The sequence below is a fragment of the Oncorhynchus keta genome, unplaced genomic scaffold (genome assembly GCF_023373465.1).
Source record: "Oncorhynchus keta strain PuntledgeMale-10-30-2019 unplaced genomic scaffold, Oket_V2 Un_contig_436_pilon_pilon, whole genome shotgun sequence".
Classification (NCBI taxonomy): Eukaryota; Metazoa; Chordata; class Actinopteri; order Salmoniformes; family Salmonidae; genus Oncorhynchus; species Oncorhynchus keta.
The window spans coordinates 472501-492502 of NW_026287736.1; the positions used below are offsets into that span (position 1 = coordinate 472501).

Here is a 20002-nt window from a genome sequence, read left to right on the forward strand (position 1 = left end):
ATGACTGAAGAGGAGACTATTTCCTGTGATGTCATCATGACAGCTGTCAAAGAAGTGAGTGTTTGGCCCGATACCAGAACTATGTTTGTCAAACGCCATCATCTGTGGCAAATCTTTAATGCACCACCCAATGCTCTTAATTATATAGCCTCTAAAAAATATTTTGATGTTACTCTATCTGTTGATGTTACAGGACTCACATGAGAGGATCATGTCCAGACAAGACCAAGAGGAAAAGCTCACTATTACAGACTGGCACAGTATGGTGAGTGTGTGAGAATGTATACTATTGTTTATGTCCTAAATAGTAACCTATTCCCTATATAGTGCATTACCCCAAAACTAGTCCACTATATATGGTATAAGGTCTCATTTCAAATGCAGAAAGTTGGAAAAGTGAGGACTGAATGTTATTGTTAAACCATGTGTATGTCACTCCTGAGCGGACTCTACTGTTTGAATGAGAAATTAGTTTCTATGCATCCCCTCCAGTGTGTGACTCTCCAGCAGCAGGAGCTGAGGCTGTCTGAGGGCTCTTACAGGCCTCCAGGCCAAGCCCAGTCCATCCTGGCCCAGCAGAGGCAGTCCACCCAGGCCAGGAGCAGGAGAGGCATGGGGCTCTCTCCCAAGCTTCAGCCCAGATAGGAGGGAGAGATGGAGGGAGAGGTCCCTCTGTTGGGGATGGTGGGATTGACACTGGCTGTTTAAAAAAATCTTGGATGTTAAAAATATATATTTTATGTAACATTGGCGCCACCTGCTGGTCAAATGGTATTGGTGTTCGTTTTTTGTCCATCTCAGTTTGAATCTAAAAGTTAAAAATATATATTTTATGTAACATTGGCGCCACCTGCTGGTCAAATGGTATTGGTGTTCGTTTTTTGTCCATCTCAGTTTGAATCTAAAAGTTAAAGGAATAGATAGGACAGTAAAGGAACATCACTATTACAATGTGTTGCCAATGGATTTTTGCGCTTCGAATAAAATATCAACATGACTTACAGTATAGCGCTCATTTTCTCCAGATTTAATTTGACTGTATTGTCTCATATCTGCTGTCATCCCAAACGATTGTCTCATAGCAACAGAAATGGAACTATGGCGAGAACGATTTGTCTTTTCTTTTTATTTACCTCATTATAATTCATAACAACGTAACAAGGTGAAAAATCATTCATCTAAAATAAATGTACAGTGTAAGACTGGTGTAACACAGTGAAAGCTGCAGCCCAAACCTGCAGCATCTGGGTGGATTGTTCAGTAGGATGAACTTCATGCACATGATCTATAGACCAGTGATTTCTCATGAACATACTACAGTGACATATGACCTAGCTTTTCAGTGTAATGTGTTGGTCCCAGTTGGACAGAAGTGTGTATGTTCTCCCTTACTCATAGTCCGGTTCTGAAATGGCATCCTATTCCCTAAGTAGTGCACTAATTTTGGCTAGAACAGGGTGCAGTTTGTCGTTTCGGAGCCGATGGGGACTCTGACCCCATGCTGACGCTCCTATGACGCTTTGGGGCGCTGTAGGACGGCACAGTGAGGAAAGACATCTTGGCTCCACCAATGGGCGGCTTGGGAATGGCGGGGATCACTGTGCTCTGCTCTGTGATTGGTTCAGAGATGAAAAGGTCTTGGGTGGAGCAGGCTGTGGAACGGGGGTGGATAATTCTGGGGGCTAGGGGGCTGGAGGGGGTAGTCGAGGCTGGTCTGGGTGTCTTATCCTGGGGTTGTCTGATGGATGTTTGGCCTCGGTCTCTGGAAGGCTGGAGGGGTGATGGGAGCAGTGGCATGCGGCTTTGAATATCTCCTGTCACCTCAGTGTTCCCTTCCTCCATCTTCTCTTTCTCTGCCCCCTTCTGGGTGTTCCCCTCATCCTCTTCTTCTTCCTCCTCTTCTTCCATAATCTCTTCCTGGCTTTGAAGGGCATCCCCACATCTCTCCACCCCAACCCCAAACTGTACCTCCATGAGGGGTGTCCTAGCATTAAACACCCCTCCACAACTACATATGGTACTCTGAGTATCCTGAGCCAAAACAGACGGCAGCGAGCCCCCAGACGGCCACGAAGTCTTCCCACCTTCATCATCCTCGTCCTCACCCTCTTCATCGCTGAACGAGGGCGGGTACATCCCGGAGCGACGGCGGAACCTTTGGAGCTGGGCGGAGGTGCGGCGCAGCGCCCCTCCAATGAGTCCCGTGGGGGACGGGGCAGTGAAGAGGAGCCGGTTGAACAGGGCCATGTTGGGGTGGTGACCCCCACGCTGAGACTCCACGTTCTCAGTGATATCCGCCAGGGGAGCGAAGTGCATCTCCTCTTTGGGAATCCTGGAGGGGACAGACTCAATTCAAATCACTACAACTTGAATAATGCCCTTAGGGCCATACAGAAGTGTTAGCAAGGTTAGAAACATACAACTAATCATCTTTGGACTTGTAAGACACACATACGGAATATCCTTGCTTGCAACGAGGCGAACACATATTTGAGGTGTATTGTAGAAATGTATTGCACTTGCCCCAAAAATAGAATAGAATCAAATAGAATAGAATAGAGACTCACGCCATGTCGAAGGTGGAGCCCTGGAAGGAGGGTTTGCGCAGCCTGAATAGAGTTGCTGCAGTGTAGGGAGGACGAGGGTTAGAGTCATTCCAATATCGGTCTCTTTCCATGATGGGAAGATCCCCATACATCTCATCGACTGCCATCATGGAGACCTGAGGAAACACACACTCAACCTCTTCAGTTTCAGATGAGGGAAGTTCCAAGAAACTCTTCTGTTGAAGTTTCCTTTCACCCCACCATTTTTTTCTCTCACTTTGAGTGTTTCAAAAGTACTTATCCCACTCATGTACAAGTGTAGGCTCGGCCCAAATTTATGTTCTCTCTGTCACCTGGAGCTGCATAGCAAATGGCCAGTAACACAAGGAAAGCACAAAGGACAATGCTCAAGGACTAACCAGCCCTTCCCCTCTGAGGGGCCAAAATGTATCTCTCTGTTACAGTATCCAGAGGACTGATTACTATAAAATAAAGATGTAGTATCCATGCCTGGTATCTATCTGAAACGTGTACCTTAAAGACTGAGGCAATATGTATGTACAGTGGGGCAAAAAAAGTATTTAGTCAGCCACCAATTGTGCAAGTTCTCCCACTTAAAAAGATGAGAGAGGCCTGTAATGTTCATCTTAGGTACACTTCAACTATGACAGACAAAATGAGAAAAAGAATTCCAGAAAATCACATTGTAGGATTTTTTATGAATTTATTTGCAAATTATGGTGGAAAATAAGTATTTGATCACCTACAAACAAGCAAGATTTCTGGCTCTCACAGACCGGTAACTTCTTCTTTAAGAGGCTCCTCTGTCCTCCACTTGTTACCTGTATTAATGGCACCTGTTTGAACTTGTTATCAGTAGAAAAGACACCTGTCCACAACCTCAAACAGTCACACTCCAAACTCCACTATGGCCAAGACCAAAGAGCTGTCAAAGGACACCAGAAACAAAATTGTAGACCTGCACCAGGCTGGAAAGACTGAATCTGCAATAGGTAAGCAGCTTGGTTTGAAGAAATCAACTGTGGGAGCAATTATTAGGAAACGGAAGACATACAAGACCACTGATAATCTCCCTCGATCTGGGGCTCCACGCAAGATCTCACCCCGTGGGGTCAAAATGATCACAAGAATGGTGAGCAAAAATCCCAGAACCACACGGGGGGACCTAGTGAATGACCTGCAGAGAGCTGGGACCAAAGTAACAAAGCCTACCATCAGTAACACACTACGCCGCCAGGGACTCAAATCCTGAAGTTTGCTAGAGAGCATTTGGATGATACAGAAGAAGATTGGGAGAATGTCATATGGTCAGATGAAACCAAAATATAACTTTTTGGTAACAACTCAACTCGTTGTGTTTGGAGGACAAAGAATGCTGAGTTGCATCCAAAGAACACCAAACCTACTGTGAAGCATGGGGGTAGAAACATCGTGCTTTGGGGCTGTTTTTCTGCAAAGGGACCAGGACGACTGATTCGTGTAAAGGGAAGAATGGATGGGGCCATGTATAGTGTGATTTTGAGTGAAAACCTCCTTCCATCAGCAAGGGCATTGAAGATGAAACGTGGCTGGGTCTTTCAGCATGAAAATGATCCCAAACACAACGCCCGGGCAATGAAGGAGTGGCTTCGTATGAAGCATTTCAAGGTCCTGGAGTGGCCTAGCCAGTCTCCAGATCTCAACTCCATAGAAAATCTTTGGAGGGAGTTGAAAGTCCGTGTTGCCCAGCAACAGCCCCAAAACATCACTGCTCTAGAGGAGATCTGCATGGAGGAATGGGCCAAAATACCAGCAACAGTGTGTGAAAACCTTGTGAAGATTTACAGAAAACGTTTGACCTCTGTCATTGCCAACAAAAGGTATATAACAAAGTATTGATATAAACTTTTCTTATTGACCAAATACTTATTTTCCACCATAATTTGCAAATAAATTAATTCAAAATCCTACAATGTGATTTTCTGGATTTTTTTTTCCATTTTGTCTGTCATAGTTGAAGTGTACCTATGATGAAAACTACAGGCCTCTCTCATCTTTTTTTAGTGGCAGAACTTGCACAATTGGTGTGAGCTGAAATTGAAAAAAAAACATATGCACAGAAAGCTTACTTCTTTCTCTCAGATGTGTGTGGACAAATTTGTTACATCCCTGTTTGTGAGCATTTAACCTTTTCCAAGATAATCCATCCACCTGACATGGAGTGTGGCATATCAAGAAGCTGATTAAAAAGCAGGATCATTACACAGGTGCACCTTGTGCTGACCACTCTAAAATGTGCAGTTCTGTCACACAACACAATGCCAGAGATGTCTCAAGTTTTGAGGGAGACGCAATTGGCATGCTGACTGCAGGAATGTCCACCAGAGCTGTTGCCAGAGAATTTAATGATCATTTCTCTACAATGAGTAGACTCCAAAGTCATTTAAGAGAATTTGGCAGTATGTCCAACCGGCCTCAAAACCGTAGATCACGTGTATCACGTGTAACCACGTCAGCCCAGGACCTCCACATCCGGCTTTTTCACCTGTGGGATTGTCTGAGACCAGCCACCGGGATAGCTGATGAAACTGTGGGTTTGCACCAGAGGAGGTTGGTGGCATCTTAATTGGGGAGGACAGGCTCGTGGTAATGGCTGGAGCGGAATAGGTGGAATGGTATTAAATACGTCAAACATGGTTTCCATGTGTTTGATGCCATTCCATTCGCCCCGTTTCTGCACAAACTGTCAGAAACCATCTCAGGGGAGCTCATCTGCGCGCTCGTCATCCTCACCAGGGTACTGCGTCGTAGACAACTTCAGTGGGAAAATGCTCACCATCGATGGCCACTGGCGCGCTGGAGAAGTGTGCTCTTCAAGGATGAATCCCGGTTTCAACTGTACCGGGCAGCGTTGTGTGGGCGAACGGTTTTCTGATGTCAATGTTGTGAACAGAGTGCCCCATGGTTGCGGTGGGGTTATAGTATGGGCAGGCATAAGCTACGGACAATGAACACAATTGCATTTTATCGATGGTAATTTGAATGCACAGAGATACCGTGACGAGATCCTGAGGCCATTGGTCGTACCCTTCATCCGCCGCCATCACCTCATGTTTCAGCATAATAACACACGGCCACATTTCACAAGGATCTGTACACAATACCTGAAAGCTGAAAACGCCCCAGTTCTTCCATGGCCTGCATACTCACCAGACATGTCACCCATTGAGCATTCTTGGGATGCTCTGGATCGACATGTACGACAGCGTGTCAGGTCCCACCAATACCCAGCAACTTTGCACAGCCATTGAAGAGGAGTGGGACAACATTCCACAGGCCACAATCAATCAACAGCCTGATCAACTCTATGTGAAGGAGATGTGTCGTGCTGCATGAGGTAAATGGTGATCACACCAGATACTGACTGGTTTTCTGATCCACATCCCTACCTTTTTTAAGGTATCTGTGACCAACATATGCATATCTGTATTCCAGTCATGTGAAATCCATAGATTAGGTCCTAATGAATTTATTTCAATTGATGGATTTCCTTTTATGAACTGTAACTCAGTAAAATCTTTAAAATTGTTGCATGTTGCGTTCATATTTTTGTTCAGTGGATGATCTCTGTGGTAACTTGTATAAAGTAGTGAATGCTCCTTAGCAGGAGGGTGAACTCTAAATTACTCTGTGCAAAGGTGTTTTATGGTCCTCTCAGGAATACTTTGAAGTACTACTTAAGTAGTTTTGGGGGTATCGGTACTTTCTTAACTATTTATATTTTTTGACTAATTTTACTTTTACTTCACTACATTCCTAAAGAAAAGTATATACTTTTTTTACTCCATACATTTTCCCTGACTCCCAAAAGTAGTGAATGCTCCTTAGCAGGACAGGAAAATTGTAAAATTGTGCAATTCACAGACTTATCAAGATGACCCTGGTCATCTCTACTGCCATCTGGTGGACTTACACACACGCTTCGTTTATAAATTATGTCTGAGTGTCGGAGTGGGCCACCATAAATTAAAAAACAAACAAGAAAATGGTGCTGTCTGGTTTGCATAATATAAGGAATTTTTAAATGATTTATACTTTTATACTTTTACTCAAGTAGTATTTTACTGGGTGACTTTCACTTTTACTTGAGTCATTCTCTATGAAGGTATCTTTACTTTTACTCAAGGATGACAATTGGGTACTTTTTACACCACAGGATCTTTATGCCTAGACTAATGCTTTGTTAATGTCAGTATTGCCTTGTAGCTTAATATTTATGCCTAGACTAATGCTTTGTTAATGTCAGTATTGCCTTGTAGCTTAATCGTTATGCCTTGTATGTGAAACCATTAATTAATTTTATTTTTATTTTTAATTTGTACCTTTATTTAACTAGGCAAGTCAGTTAAGAACAAATTCTTATTTTCAATGACGGGTGGGTTAACTGGCTGTTCAGGGGCAGAAGGACAGATGTGTACCTTGTCAGCTCAGGGATTTGAACTTGCAACCTTCCGGTTACTAGTCCAACGCTCTAACCGCTAGGCTACGCTGCCGCCCCTTTTACAAAGTTATTAAATTATACTTGCTTTGATATTTGCTTTTAGGACCATTCCTTGATCTTAGTCAGCTAAACGCATAATACTTGATAGCACATGGTTTAACCATGGTCTTACATATTGCGATCTATATTATGGAGCCATTTAATTCATTTAATGGGCTAATTGCTTTGTCTTATTACGGGTTGCATGTGGTATATTTATAATATCACATATATTAAGTATTACCATATACATGCATATATTACATCTAAGATAACAATGGGGGGTTGTGAGAAGTATAGCAATACATGTGATTCAATAGAAACCTGGAAGTTCCTGTCTATCAGCCAGTTGGTCTCAAAGTCATCATCGTCCTCTCCAAATGGGTTTATCAACTGCTCTGCTACCTGAAAAACATTTTAAAATTGGTCATGTTCGTTGGGGCACGCAAGGGAAATGTTTTAAAACATTTTGCAACGGAGGAAAAAAAGTTTGTTTTTGGTAGCCTCTCCCTGTTTCAGTCTGGTTTTCTTCCATTTGCTATCTAGAGAACACAACAATGAACTTCCACTGACCTTGAGCCAGCCAGCGTAGAAGAAGAACTGTAGCAGAGTGAAGATGGGGACGTACAGGTCCAGGTCATGACCCAGGTAGCCCTGTGTGGGGTCCAGGAACTGACGTCCTATCAGACACACAAAGAAAAAACTGTACACGGCCAGAGTCACCACCTATAGGGATGGTGGAGACGAGAACATAGGACACCGAATGAGTGATGCCAACAGAGAAAATTCTACAATGATTGCACATACAATCACCTGCATGCACATACACACACACACACACACACATACACACACACACACACACACACACACACACACACACACACACACACACACACACACACACACACACACACACACACACACACACACACACACACACACACATACACACACACACACACACACACACACACACACACACATACACACACACATACACACACATACACACACACACACACACATACACACACACACACACACACACACACACACACACACACACACACACACACACACACACACACATACACACACATACACACACACACACACACACACACACAAACCTGAGTGTAGACCAGGGGAACACTGATCATGTCGTAATGGAAAAGCATACTGCAGTTCCCTCTGAAATGATTGAGCTCCTGCCGACATAAACAGACAAGCACACAAATGTAAGTTATTATTTTTGTTGAATGTGTTGTTTTTGTGTAAGGTTCAGTCAGTATGTAAGTCGGGTACAGCTTATTCATGTCATATAACTATTGACATAATGTGGTTTATCACTATGTCGCTTTATGTGTGTTGTATTGTAGACTACCTCCAGCACTAATTTGAGGGTGCTGTCGTCCTTAATCCTGCCCTCACAGCGGGCCAGGGCGGCCAGGTTAGTGAACCACACACAGGGAATCCAGTACTTGTTATAGGGGGATTTGAGGCTCTCAAACTTCTTCCGCTCCTCCTTGGTCATGAACCCTGAGGAGAGGGGAGTGTATCTGTCACAGGTGGGGTCGGAACCCCCATGTACTGCTTTGAAACCCAATGTCTTAATTAGGCCAAGAGGAAATTGGACCGAAGGTGACACTGATTAAAGATGCAGGCAGGGCTACCTCATCACCAGAGCATGAGTCCGACTCACCTCCGCTAGACCACTACATAAACTATAGGTATGTGTTTTGAAGACACAGGATGTGGGACAAAACTGTAAGTGGTATGGTGTATCCAGATGTACACTGTAGGCTACTTTCTTGTGTTTGAATTCTGAAAATCTGCAAAGTGCAATTTTACCTTGAAGGCCAAATCTGGAAAGTGTAATATCTCCTCAAAGGCAGTCTCTTAGCTGCATCTGAATGACACATTTACCTGCTTCCACGACGTGGTCCATGGTCGGGAAGCGTTTGAACACCGCGGTGCCGACCGAGCGCAAAATCAGTAACGCGGACAGACTTGCATAGCGCATCATGGTGCGTCGCAGCAGCCGCCCGCGCTCGTCCACACCCTGCAGGCCGCCGGAGAGCACGCACATCAGGCGGTCAGGTAATGGAATGCGGGTGTACTGATTCCACCAGCGGTTCACCACCAGTGTCACGTAAAAACCTGGAAAACAGCAGCAAATGGTTCTGTAATGAATGGTGGTATTTTCTTATAGAATAGAAGAATATTAGAATAGAAGAATATTCTAATAGAATCTGTGTTAATGATTTAGTAATATTGCCCACCTAGCACAAAAGACATGGGGATGAGACTGGCATAGTGGTTGCAGTAAATTGCCAGTTTTTCAAAATACCTCTTCTGGTCATCAAAGAGGAAGAATCTTAAGAGGTAAAAGTGACATAATAATGTGCAGCAATTAAAACAAACTGAAATCTTCAAATAGTAATGGAAAGTTCAAATAATGATGTAAACTTGGTAGCCAAAGGCTCTCATACCTGTAAGTGACACTGATGGCAGTGTACATGGCGAAGAAAGCAAGGAACTCCTTCCATAAGACCTTGTAGATGCTTCCCCTCCAGGCCAGGAGCAGTTTGGAGAACCCGCAGAAGCGCGCATTGGCAACTTGCGCGGTGTAGGTGACCGTCATGATGTATCAATTATTCTATCAAATAAAAAAATAGTATATCTCGGAAAACATATATTTTGTTGGTTTGGTTTCTATTAATCAAGGGAAATGGAAAGAAAACCCATGTCTAACCCTCCACAAATCATACCTATACAGTTTTGTTTATGTAACAGGTGTAAAATATACTTTATGTATTTCACCGAAAATCCCTCATATTTGTTTTTATTTATTAATTTATGGTTATTTTCAGATGTATTACAATACTTTCAAGAGTGAACTATTGTATTGTATTTATTTTCTAAATTGTGTTGATGTTGTGATGTCATCTAAGAGAACCATGCTTTTACGCCTCAGTTTGGTCAAAGCGTGATGAGGAGAGGTATGTGTTACTGTTTATTTTGAATGCACAAGTTAGCAAGTGTTCACAAATGCACAAAAAAAAACAATTATATCATCATTGATTTAGTGTTGTTGCACTACTGTTAGTATGAATATATATTCGCGTGAATGGGGATCATTTTCGAGAGCAACTTTGATTGCAAATTTGCAAGGTTACGGTTAGCTTTTGGTGCGGGAGAGGCTCTCTTTCAGGTACAGACAGCGTGAGTTTTCTGACGATTTTCTCACGGGAATTCTGCACTGTCTTTTGTCAGGCAAATATACTTATGTACGACAGTCCAGACGGCAGCATTAACGTTTGCCTTGCATTTGTATCCATTCCATGCAGGTATGTTGTGAAATGTGACGTTTTTGTATTTAATTTAGCTATCGTTAATTTTGTTACCTGTCCGGTCATGTCAGGAATGGCGTTGTTACCTCATTAGTATGCCTCGGATATAGTAGTGCAATAGTACACTCAAATACATATTTAGCACTTATTAACAAATTAGTGTATTGGTGTACAATGTTTCTAAAATGAAATTTGAGTATTTTGAAAATATTAACATGCACATTTTGTACAATGCATTTTTTTGTTTTTGCGAGTTTGCTCAAAGCGTGACGAGGAGAGACAAATATACTTATGTATGAGAGTCCAGACGACAGCATTAAGCAGACAACTGCAGAGTTGAGTCCAGAGCTTTCCCTTCCCATCCACCTACACCCCACCAGAACACAACACATTTAGACTTTGCGTAAAAGTCCATGAAAACACCTAGTTCGATGGACAAATTTAGGACAGATATGCAACAAATTGTATTACCTCTAGTCTACTGTTGTGCAGTGAGTGGATCTTTGGGGTGTTTGCAGGTTCAGGTTAATCAAAAATCTCCGCGCTTAGCATTATTGCTGCGCACGATCAAAGCCCTTACATATTCCATAGCCTAATACATCTGTACAACTTTGATATTCTCTACTAACCATTCTCCGTCCATCGTTGGTAACCCATTCAGCCGATACATCATACAGTAAAAGAAGGCAGCAGTAGAGGGTAATCCTTGGATGCTGGAGCCTCAGCAGTGAGTTCAGTGGTTCGAGCGCCCCGGGGTAAATCCCGAAAATTGGAGGGAGACGAAGCTCGTTAGTACATGCCCCCTACTGGGAGAGCGAGCTTTTCTGCACAGTGCATTTTACATCGGTGATGGACCACAAGTGACAGCCTGCGGAGCGCTACACAATGTCAAAAATGTGCGTAAAAACTAGAAGAAAAAAAGTATTGGAAAACAGGAAATAGTCAGACTGCCACTGATAAAAAAAATGACTAAACCATGTAACAGTTTGGTAATATTTATTAAATTGTGCATATATTAGAAATAGGTTATGGTGAATTATATATGTTTTTTGATCGAGGCAAGTGTTTTTTTCCAGTCAATTTACAAATTTGAATTAATTCTGCAAAACACTGTGTCAGCTCAACAGGAGGCTTGTTGTTTGCAGGTCCTGAGCGTAGAAGTCACCCACAAAGTCAGGACCTGTCAACACGAATCTGTTGTTCAACAAGGCATGTTGTACCGCAGACCATCCATGCGTGTCCCGGCTGCGTCTTGGGGTCGCCTGCGTCCGTAACATTATTTGGTTATGAAAGCTGTGTTAATAAATAAAAACACAACCAAAAATCTCCCTGCAAATTAGACATGTTTGTTTTTTATTTAGTAAGTTTATCAATTGCCTGGGGGTATGCATAACTTGAAGCATTAATATCTTGATGACAAGTCTAATTGACAGCTAGTGGGACATTTTGCCTGTGGATCACAAAGAAGCTGTGCCAATTGTGCACTAATGCAAAAATGCAGGCAACACAAAAATCCCACACTGAATGATGTCTAAATAGGAGCTAAATAATGAACCAACCTTTCAACAGGGGACCAATCAACATTCAGTAATCAATTGTATATTATAATGCACTAAGGCATTCATTAAGCCAAGTAGCCAAATAGCATCATGCTGTGTACCCGAATAGAGAGCCCTCTACACAACAGACAGGGTGTGTCTGAAACAGCACACCATTCCCTATGTAATGCACTACTTTTGACCAGGAAGAAAGAGAGATTTGTTTAACCAGACTAAGTCCCCCCTACCCAGACTGAACACTGTACTCAATGGTGAGTGCAGCATTCAGTCTGCTTCAACCAGGCTAGAGAGAGAAGTAGCACTTTAAAAGCTTTAGACAAAGACTGCTTCAGTGGCCTCCTAGAGTAGGGAAAACAATGAAATTGGCATAAAATAATTACAAGTAGCCATCTGATACTGTAGATTATAGATGAATGCCACTGCTCAGCGATCAATAAATAGAATTTCTTTATCCAAGAACTGAACTAAATGTAGGTGGGGACATGCTATTTACACCATAAACACGTGGTGCGTGAGAACAACATTTTGGTCAAATAATGTAGTTAAGTATGTCCATGCTATTATTACTCAAGTATTCAAATGCCCTTCTAAGGCTGGTCAGTGGACTGATGGGATTGGTGGGACAGAAATATAACATGATCTGAAAACCCTTCCCTCTAGGCCTATATCCCTCTTCATAGTGACTATTCACCCTGGGGTCGTAAGTCTTCACCCTGCATCACACACCCACCTTCATCCATAACAGTCTAAACTTTCCCACCACTCATATTATTCTCCATTCCCACAATGGAGGGCATTAAGTAGTCAGAATGTCCATCCAAAATGGCACCCTATTCCCTATATATAGTGCACTACTTTTGACCAGGGCCCTGGTCAAAATGTGTGGCAATAATGCACTATACAGGGAATAGGGTGCCATTTCAGATGCAAACCAAACAGATACAGTCTAATTAAATCACATGGTAACAACCAAAGATGCAGTCGATCGTCTCAAAGCTGTTTTATACTGAAAAACACAGCAGCGGCACCAGACAGCAAACTCAGCCATTAAGGATAGTTTCACTTGTACATTACTGAGGCTGGAATATGAAAGGAAAAATAGGATGGAGGGAGGCAGGAAGAGGAGGGGGCTCAAGTGTTCCTCTGGGAAAAGTTAAATTCTTTAGGAATAGTTCATATTTTCCCTGGTGAGATATGATGGAGAGAATGGTATAGATAGAATGATAGAGAAAAGTGAGAGAAATCACATATGGATCCTCCTTTCGCTTTTAGACTGTAGGCCTACAACAGGAGCAGGTGGTTGTGTGTCCTGGTGTTCTGTGTTGTCCGCCCCCTGTGTGAGTCGTTTTTGCTGTAGTGGTTTAGGTCCCTGAAGATGAAGAGGATGGGGATGTTCTTGCTGGGTTACTGTAATGCTGGGGTCAAGGGGGACGGAGATGGTGAGTTCAGACTGCGACTGGGAGCCAGAGGTCAATCACTTGGTAGGGGGGATGTAGGGCTCCAGGAGTTGCATTGAGAAGGTGTTGACTTTTTCGGACCCCCGTACCTCGTGGGGCAACAGCGGTAACTTGATTATGTGGAAATCTTCATATAGATCCTCCATCTGGGACAGAGAATAAAGGTTAGGACATCATTGTAGGGGCAGCGCATGTGGTGACAGACTATTGACAACATGAAGACTACTTATGCCGTGCTTTACCTGGTCCAGGTACTTGGACTGGATCTTGTGGCGGGCCTCGCACATCTTGCATGGCCGGTCTGAATCGGGGAACACCAGCTGGTTGACGATAATGTTGTGCGTGTCGATGCGACACTTGGCCAGCTCCTGGATCAGGCGCTCCGTCTCGTACAAGGACAGGAACTCGGCGATGCACACACAGATAAACGTTGTTTGTTCCTATGAGGGAGTGTGGAGAGTGGCGGAGAGAGGCGTCAAACACAAGTAGAGACATAGTCACTATACAGACTCCAAAAACTGTAATTAACACACAATACTCAAATAACCACTCTACTTCACTATGTGGAGTTATCAATCAAATGTACATAATGCAGGTGTATATACACATCAATGTTTTCCTAGAGCGAAGATGTTCGGTAAAGCATTGTTAAGGATATTGATGTTTCTAAATGGGTCGGTGTTGGTCTGACTTACAGGGTCTTTGAACTGCTCACTGACAGAGCGGATGACTGGTAGAGTCTCCTCCAGCTTGGAGGCCAGCTGGTCTGCGTTCATGTCTCCCAGACCCAGCATGTTACACATCTACGGGGGAGAAAGAGTGAGCGAGAACTAGAGAGAAGGATCATGCACAAGTGGCAACAAAAAGAGAACTGATGCTACCGACTCAGATAGCAACTCTGGTCAATAAAAACAGAGCAACTAGAGCTTAATGCTTTACCCAGAAATAAATCAACAGTCAGTAGGCCTTACCTGTGAGATGAAGAGGCTGATCTGGTTTAGGGCTAGTAGACCTTACCTGTGAGATGAAGGGGCTGATCTGGTTTAGGGTTAGTAGACCTTACCTGTGAAATTAAGGGGCTGATCTGGTTTAGGGCTAGTAGACCTTACCTGTGAGATGAAGGGGCTGATCTGGTTTAGGGCTAGTCGACCTTACCTGTGAGATGAAGGGACTGATCTGGTTCTTGATCTGCATGAGTCGTCCCAGGCCTCTCTCCACTATGGTGGGGAAGTTGAGCAGACGTAGCGTGTGGCCAGTGGGGGCAGTGTCAAACACCACCACAGAGAAGTTCATGCCTTTCACTAACCTGAACGGAGAGGAAAAGAGTATGACTGAGGAACACTGTGGAGTTAGTCAATATAACCTTATTAACCCTCTAGTTTCTAAGCTGGGGGGGGGGTTCTACTAACATATAGATTTGTTTTAAGATTATTTAGCTATTTGATTATGAATATTAAGACCCCTTATTAAGGCAGGGTTTCCCAAACTGTTTTGTGATTTGCCCTAGAACTACACAACTGATTAAAATAATCAACTAATCATCAAGCTTTGAATCAGCTGTGTAATGTTAGAGTAAAAAACAAAACAGTTTGGAAAACCCTGCCTTAACGGGTCTTAAAATTAAAATAGCTAAATGATCCTTGGTGTGACCATCTTCAAACAAATCTATTTTAGCTTAGCAGAATCCCCCCAGAAACTAAACTAGTGCATCAAAGCCGGGGTCGAGAGACAGAAGCTGTTTTTCAATCTCAAGGCCATCAAACTGTTAAACAGCCATCACTAACATTGAGTTGCTGCTGCCAACATACTGACTCAAATCTCTAGCCACTTTAATAATTGGATGTAATAAAATGTATCACTAGTCACTTTAAACAATGCCACTTTATATAATGATTACATACCCTACATTACTCATCTCATGTATATACTGTACTCTATACCATCTACTGCATCTTGCCTATGCCACACGGCCATCCATATTTTTGTATGTACATACTCTTATTCATCCCTTTACACTTGTGTGTATAAGGTAGTTGTTGTGAATTTGTTAGATTACTTGTTACTGCACTGTCGGAACTAGAAGCACAAGCATTTCGCTACACTCGCATTAGAATCTGCTAACCATGTGTCTGTGACCAAGAAAATTTGATTTAGGAAACACTGCCTTAAAATATCAAAGAAAATGATATCTATATATATATATATATATATATATAAAAAAGATTTGATGAAACATTACATTTGGCATTACTGCTATTAAACGCATTGAATAACAGATCCATTACTTGGAACATATTTTTTTGACTATACTAAGGAAGTTTGTTCTGAAATGTCCATCCTATATCTGAGAGATATAAGAGAGATCCATTCTTATTTTGGGAAATAAACTATTTTTAAAATCCTGTACAGGGGACCTTCATACGAGTCTCTTGAGTGTCCTAGAGACATGTATGTGTTTGTGGTCATATTAGTGTGTAGCCCAAACTGTTTGGACGCTACAGGCAGAAGAGGCAGTAACGACTTCAGATGAGTCCCGTGATACTTGTGGGGGTCGTAGAGCAAAATGGAGAACACCATCGTGTTCGTGAGACTCTCAGTTTATAGGCCAAGCCGTTCGTACACTACAGACATATTCGTGAGAAGACCGATTTTCGGGATGTCTAATGGTCTGACAAACACCTCTGTAGCTCTGCCACCTTTCACCGCAAGTGCAGAAGGGCGATATCGGCGGATGCAGTGGATTGAGACCCATGCAAAAAAAACCATCTTTCATTTAAACAGATGGATTTTTAAATTATGGCCGTGGAAATTGTAGGAAAAGGGTTAAGCTAACCCAGACGTATGAATTTGATTCGGGTGACAATAAAACCCAATAACAGCAGCCCAACTAATTTCTACCACAAGTACAGACCAACAGCAACACTATCATCCATGGATATGGTGCATTATAGCACAGAAACTGAACATAACCAATGATTCACTGAATTTAAAGAACTTTTAAAAACACAATGTGTATCGATAACTATGTGGAGCCATTAAGTGTTAACTTCATGACCTCTGTGTGTGCGTCTCCGTACCTCATGACTTCTGCGTAGCTCATGGCCTCGTCGATGCCGGGGAAGGCACTCATGGCCTCCTGCATCATCTTCTTGCCCATACTCAGCATGTTATCCTCTTCAAAGAACTCATCTGGGAGCTCCGCCACACCCAGGCTGGGATCAATCTCCTGCAGGGGCACACACACACACACACACACACACACACACACACACAGCAGAGGTCAGGGCAAGACACAGGAGGAAAGAGAAAATCTCCATCTTAGGGAAAAACAGACTTTGCTTGCAGGACTTTTTTTTATACTGATGGTTAGATTGTGTGTGAAACACAAACTATTGTGTGAATCAAGAGTTTACAGTCTTGCCGATGTCATTCTCCAAACAAAGCTTGCCGAATGTCACCCTCAAGTCAACATAAGCTCTCCTAAGTCGACTTCTATGAATATATTGACGGTGAGGAGGTAGTCTGACAAACTCAAGCTCTTTGCCTCTACTCATTCTCAAAACCTAGTAAGAGAGTGCATACTGCAGAAAGCGACATCACCAGTCTGTAGTGTAGACAGAAAAAAACTGGGGCAAAGAGACTGGGTCTAATGCTAACATACCATAGCGAAGAGGTTATCGTAGCCCTGGACTTTTGTGGGCACCTTTGAGAACTTCTGGTCAAAGGCATCTGAGATGTTGTGTGCCGGGTCAGTGGAGATGATGAGCACGCTGTCACGCACCGCAGCCAGCTGTACAGCCAGACTGCAGCTGTGGGGGCAAAGGACAGACGGAAACATTAGCACACATAGACAGAAATGTCATGAGCACGCACAGACAATTATGACCATAGACATGAACACTGATAGACAGACACATGAGCACAGACAAACAGTTATCTTTTTCAACCCTTCAGTTAGAAATTGTTTACGTATGTATACGTTACTACATTAGAAACATGATGTCTTCTCAATTAAATAAAAATCAGCTTCACATTAAACTGACATATTTAATCACCGAACTTTGAAATTGGTGTTTGAAAGTGATGGTTTATGTTGAGTTGATGGTAGTGTCTAGCTAAAACTAGTTAGCTGGATAACGTTAGATAGCCGAGTTTGCTAACCTGATGCTTGCTGTTAATGTAAAAGATTGTTCAGAACTGTTTAAAACTCGCTGGATTGCTAGCTAACGTAGTAAGTAATGACAGTCTTATGCATTTGACAGCTAGCTAACTAGTTAGCTACAGTTGCTAGCTATTATTGTCATTTTAGCTAACCATATAACTAGCTAACGTTAGCTCAGTGTTTCCCACTGAAATAAGAGCTACGCTGATGGTACATTACTGTCAATAAAGAAACATTAATTGAACGTCGGACTAGCGGTATTGGACAAGCTACGCTACCTAGCTAGATATCTATACTTGGCTAGGCCATTCATTTTGCTAGTGACGTTAGCTAATAGTGACAAAGCACTATTTTGCATCGGCCTACCTGCATGTTGTTTTGCCAACGCCACCTTTGCCTCCAACAAATATCCATTTCAGAGATTTCTGCTCTATAATGTTTTTCAATGTTGGTTCTAAAGGCTCCACATCGGGCGCATCTTCAAATTCTTCTTCCAACGAAGCTGCCATCTTGTGTGTGTACAGGTCAGCAAATGGGATGTACCAAATAATAAAAAACAGCTGGGTAAAAAAAGCGACCCTCTTTTGGGCTATACCAAGGCTAAATAGTTTAGCGATCAAAATGTAAACATATTTTCAGCCAACAATCTAATCAAAAACCAAATGAAAAACACTCAATTTATAAGAAACAATAAAACAATGGATAGATATTGAGCAACAAAGACACAGGAGGCCAATCTATTAGGATTGTTTTTATTCCACATCAGAAATAACAGTAAGAGGACACATTATAAGAGATAAACAGCTGACTGGTCATGGGAGAGTTCTGACAAATGCTTGATAGGCTGGTCCATCTTCAACCCATTCTAAATTCTTAGCTTTTTTGTTGCATTGAATTACCATTATTTGGCTGGGGTCCTCAAAGGGAAAACATGGGCCATGTGTGGGCTTCGAGGAAAATGAGCCGGTATGTCTTTCAAATTCAAAAGCCATAAAATACACAAACATGGAATAATAATGAAAAGTTTTAATATATATATATTTTTTTAAATCTTCTGAATTTTAAATAGACTAGATGCTGTGTTGCATATTGGGGCCATGTGTGGGCTGTACCTCGCTCAAGGTCACATAGAAATATTTCACATTGTCGGATTGGGTTTTCTAACCAGCAACCTTTCGGTAACTGTCACAACACTCTAACCTTTAGGCTACCTGCCTTTCACAATGCGGATTACACATTGGTCCTAAAATAAAGAAAAGGTCATTGGGAAAATCTTGAATTGCACCACCATCTAACACTGCACCTTTACACTATCCCCCCAAATCCACCACCCCATCCCACTACTTTGGCCCTAAATGATCCTAAACCAGACCGTCAGCCTGGGAGGATGGAACCCCTTCTCTCAAAACTTCCTGTAGATCTTCGGCACTACAATCTCTCACACCCAAATACACTGCTCAAAAAAATAAAGGGAACACTTAAACAACACAATGTAACTCCAAGTCAATCACACTTCTGTGAAATCAAACTGTCCACTTAGGAAGCAACACTGATTGACAATAAATTTCACTTGCTGTTGTGCAAATGGAATAGACAACAGGTGGAAATTATAGGCAATTAGCAAGACACCCCCAATAAAGGAATGGTTCTGCAGGTGGTGACCACAGACCACTTCTCAGTTCCTATGCTTCCTGGCTGATGTTTTGGTCACTTTTGAATGCTGGCGGTGCTTTCACTCTAGTGGTAGCATGAGACGGAGTCTACAACGCACACAAGTGGCTCAGGTAGTGCAGCTCATCCAGATTGGCACATCAATGCGAGCTGTGGCAAGAAGGTTTGCTGTGTCTGTCAGCGTAGTGTCCAGAGCATGGAGGCGCTACCAGGAGACAGGCCAGTACATCAGGAGACGTGGAGGTGGCCGTAGGAGGGCAACAACCCAGCAGCAGGACCGCTACCTCCGCCTTTGTGCAAGGAGGAGCAGGAGGAGCACTGCCAGAGCCCTGCAAAATGACCTCCAGCAGGCCACAAATGTGCATGTGTCTGCTCAAACGGTCAGAAACAGACTCCATGAGGGTGGTATGAGGGCCCGACGTCCACAGGTGGGGGTTGTGCTTACAGCCTAACACCGTGCAGGACGTTTGGCATTTTCCAGAGAACACCAAGATTGGCAAATTCGCCATTGGCACCTTGTGCTCTTCACAGATGAAAGCAGGTTCACACTGAGCACATGTGACAGACGTTACAGAGTCTGGAGACGCCGTGGAGAACGTTCTGCTGCCTGCAACATCCTCCAGCATGACCGGTTTGGCGGTGGGTCAGTCATGGTGTGGGGTGGCATTTCTTTGGGGGGCCGCACAGCCCTCCATGTGCTTGCCAGAGGTA

At 43.0% G+C, this 20002-nt stretch overlaps 3 protein-coding genes across 6 annotated transcripts in view; 1 reads left to right on the top strand and 2 right to left on the bottom strand.

Moving 5' to 3' along the window:
* Window positions 1–858, top strand: part of LOC118376598 (protein Hook homolog 2-like) — a 3417-nt gene extending 2559 nt beyond the window's left edge. For all 3 annotated transcript variants that reach the window (XM_052509349.1, XM_035763325.2, XM_035763324.2), the window contains 3 exons: window positions 1–54; window positions 194–265; window positions 493–858. The exon at window positions 1–54 is cut by the window's left edge. In XM_052509349.1, the coding sequence (XP_052365309.1) occupies window positions 1–54; window positions 194–265; window positions 493–645 (279 nt within the window). In that variant the 3' untranslated portion in view covers window positions 646–858. The remainder of the gene's footprint in view (window positions 55–193; window positions 266–492) is intronic.
* A 259-nt stretch (window positions 859–1117) lies between these two features.
* LOC118376597 (bestrophin-2-like) lies at window positions 1118–11214 on the bottom strand. Of its 2 annotated transcripts, XM_052509338.1 has the most exons (11): window positions 11072–11193; window positions 10732–10808; window positions 9582–9748; window positions 9372–9466; window positions 9016–9249; window positions 8474–8628; window positions 8220–8297; window positions 7660–7812; window positions 7411–7491; window positions 2568–2722; window positions 1118–2332 (listed from the first exon to the last, which is right to left on the bottom strand). In XM_052509338.1, exons 3-11 carry the CDS (start codon window positions 9731–9733, stop codon window positions 1438–1440), a joined length of 1998 nt encoding a protein of 665 aa, XP_052365298.1. In that variant the 5' UTR covers window positions 9734–9748; window positions 10732–10808; window positions 11072–11193; the 3' UTR covers window positions 1118–1437. The 2 variants fall into 2 exon arrangements, with proteins under 2 accessions (XP_052365298.1, XP_052365299.1); XM_052509339.1 differs by lacking the exon at window positions 10732–10808 and having other exon boundaries at window positions 11072–11214.
* A 207-nt stretch (window positions 11215–11421) lies between these two features.
* Window positions 11422–18162, bottom strand: LOC118376595 (ATPase GET3-like). Its single transcript, XM_035763322.2, has 7 exons — window positions 17987–18162; window positions 17120–17267; window positions 16536–16684; window positions 14614–14764; window positions 14154–14261; window positions 13701–13898; window positions 11422–13604 (listed from the first exon to the last, which is right to left on the bottom strand). The coding sequence occupies exons 1-7, from the start codon at window positions 18127–18129 to the stop codon at window positions 13476–13478; spliced, it is 1026 nt and encodes a 341-aa protein (XP_035619215.1). The 5' UTR covers window positions 18130–18162; the 3' UTR covers window positions 11422–13475.
* Window positions 18163–20002: the final 1840 nt, after the last annotated feature.

What these genes read in the sequence shown, in the direction of transcription:
- LOC118376597 (XM_052509339.1), bottom strand. Translation starts at nt 9,733, where the DNA reads ATGACGGTCACCTACACCGCGCAAGTTGCCAATGCGCGCTTCTGCGGG. An exon ending in TTCCCCTGGTCTACACTCAG is followed by an intron (nt 7,813 to 8,219) that starts GTTTGTGTGTGT and finishes CCATCCCTATAG; the next exon opens with GTGGTGACTCTGGCCGTGTA. An exon ending in TCTACGCTGGCTGGCTCAAG is followed by an intron (nt 7,492 to 7,659) that starts GTCAGTGGAAGT and finishes AATGTTTTTCAG; the next exon opens with GTAGCAGAGCAGTTGATAAA.
- LOC118376595 (XM_035763322.2), bottom strand. Translation starts at nt 18,129, where the DNA reads ATGGCAGCTTCGTTGGAAGAAGAATTTGAAGATGCGCCCGATGTGGAG. An exon ending in GTTGGCAAAACAACATGCAG is followed by an intron (nt 17,268 to 17,986) that starts GTAGGCCGATGC and finishes TTGCCCCCACAG; the next exon opens with CTGCAGTCTGGCTGTACAGC. An exon ending in ACGATAACCTCTTCGCTATG is followed by an intron (nt 16,685 to 17,119) that starts GTATGTTAGCAT and finishes GTGCCCCTGCAG; the next exon opens with GAGATTGATCCCAGCCTGGG.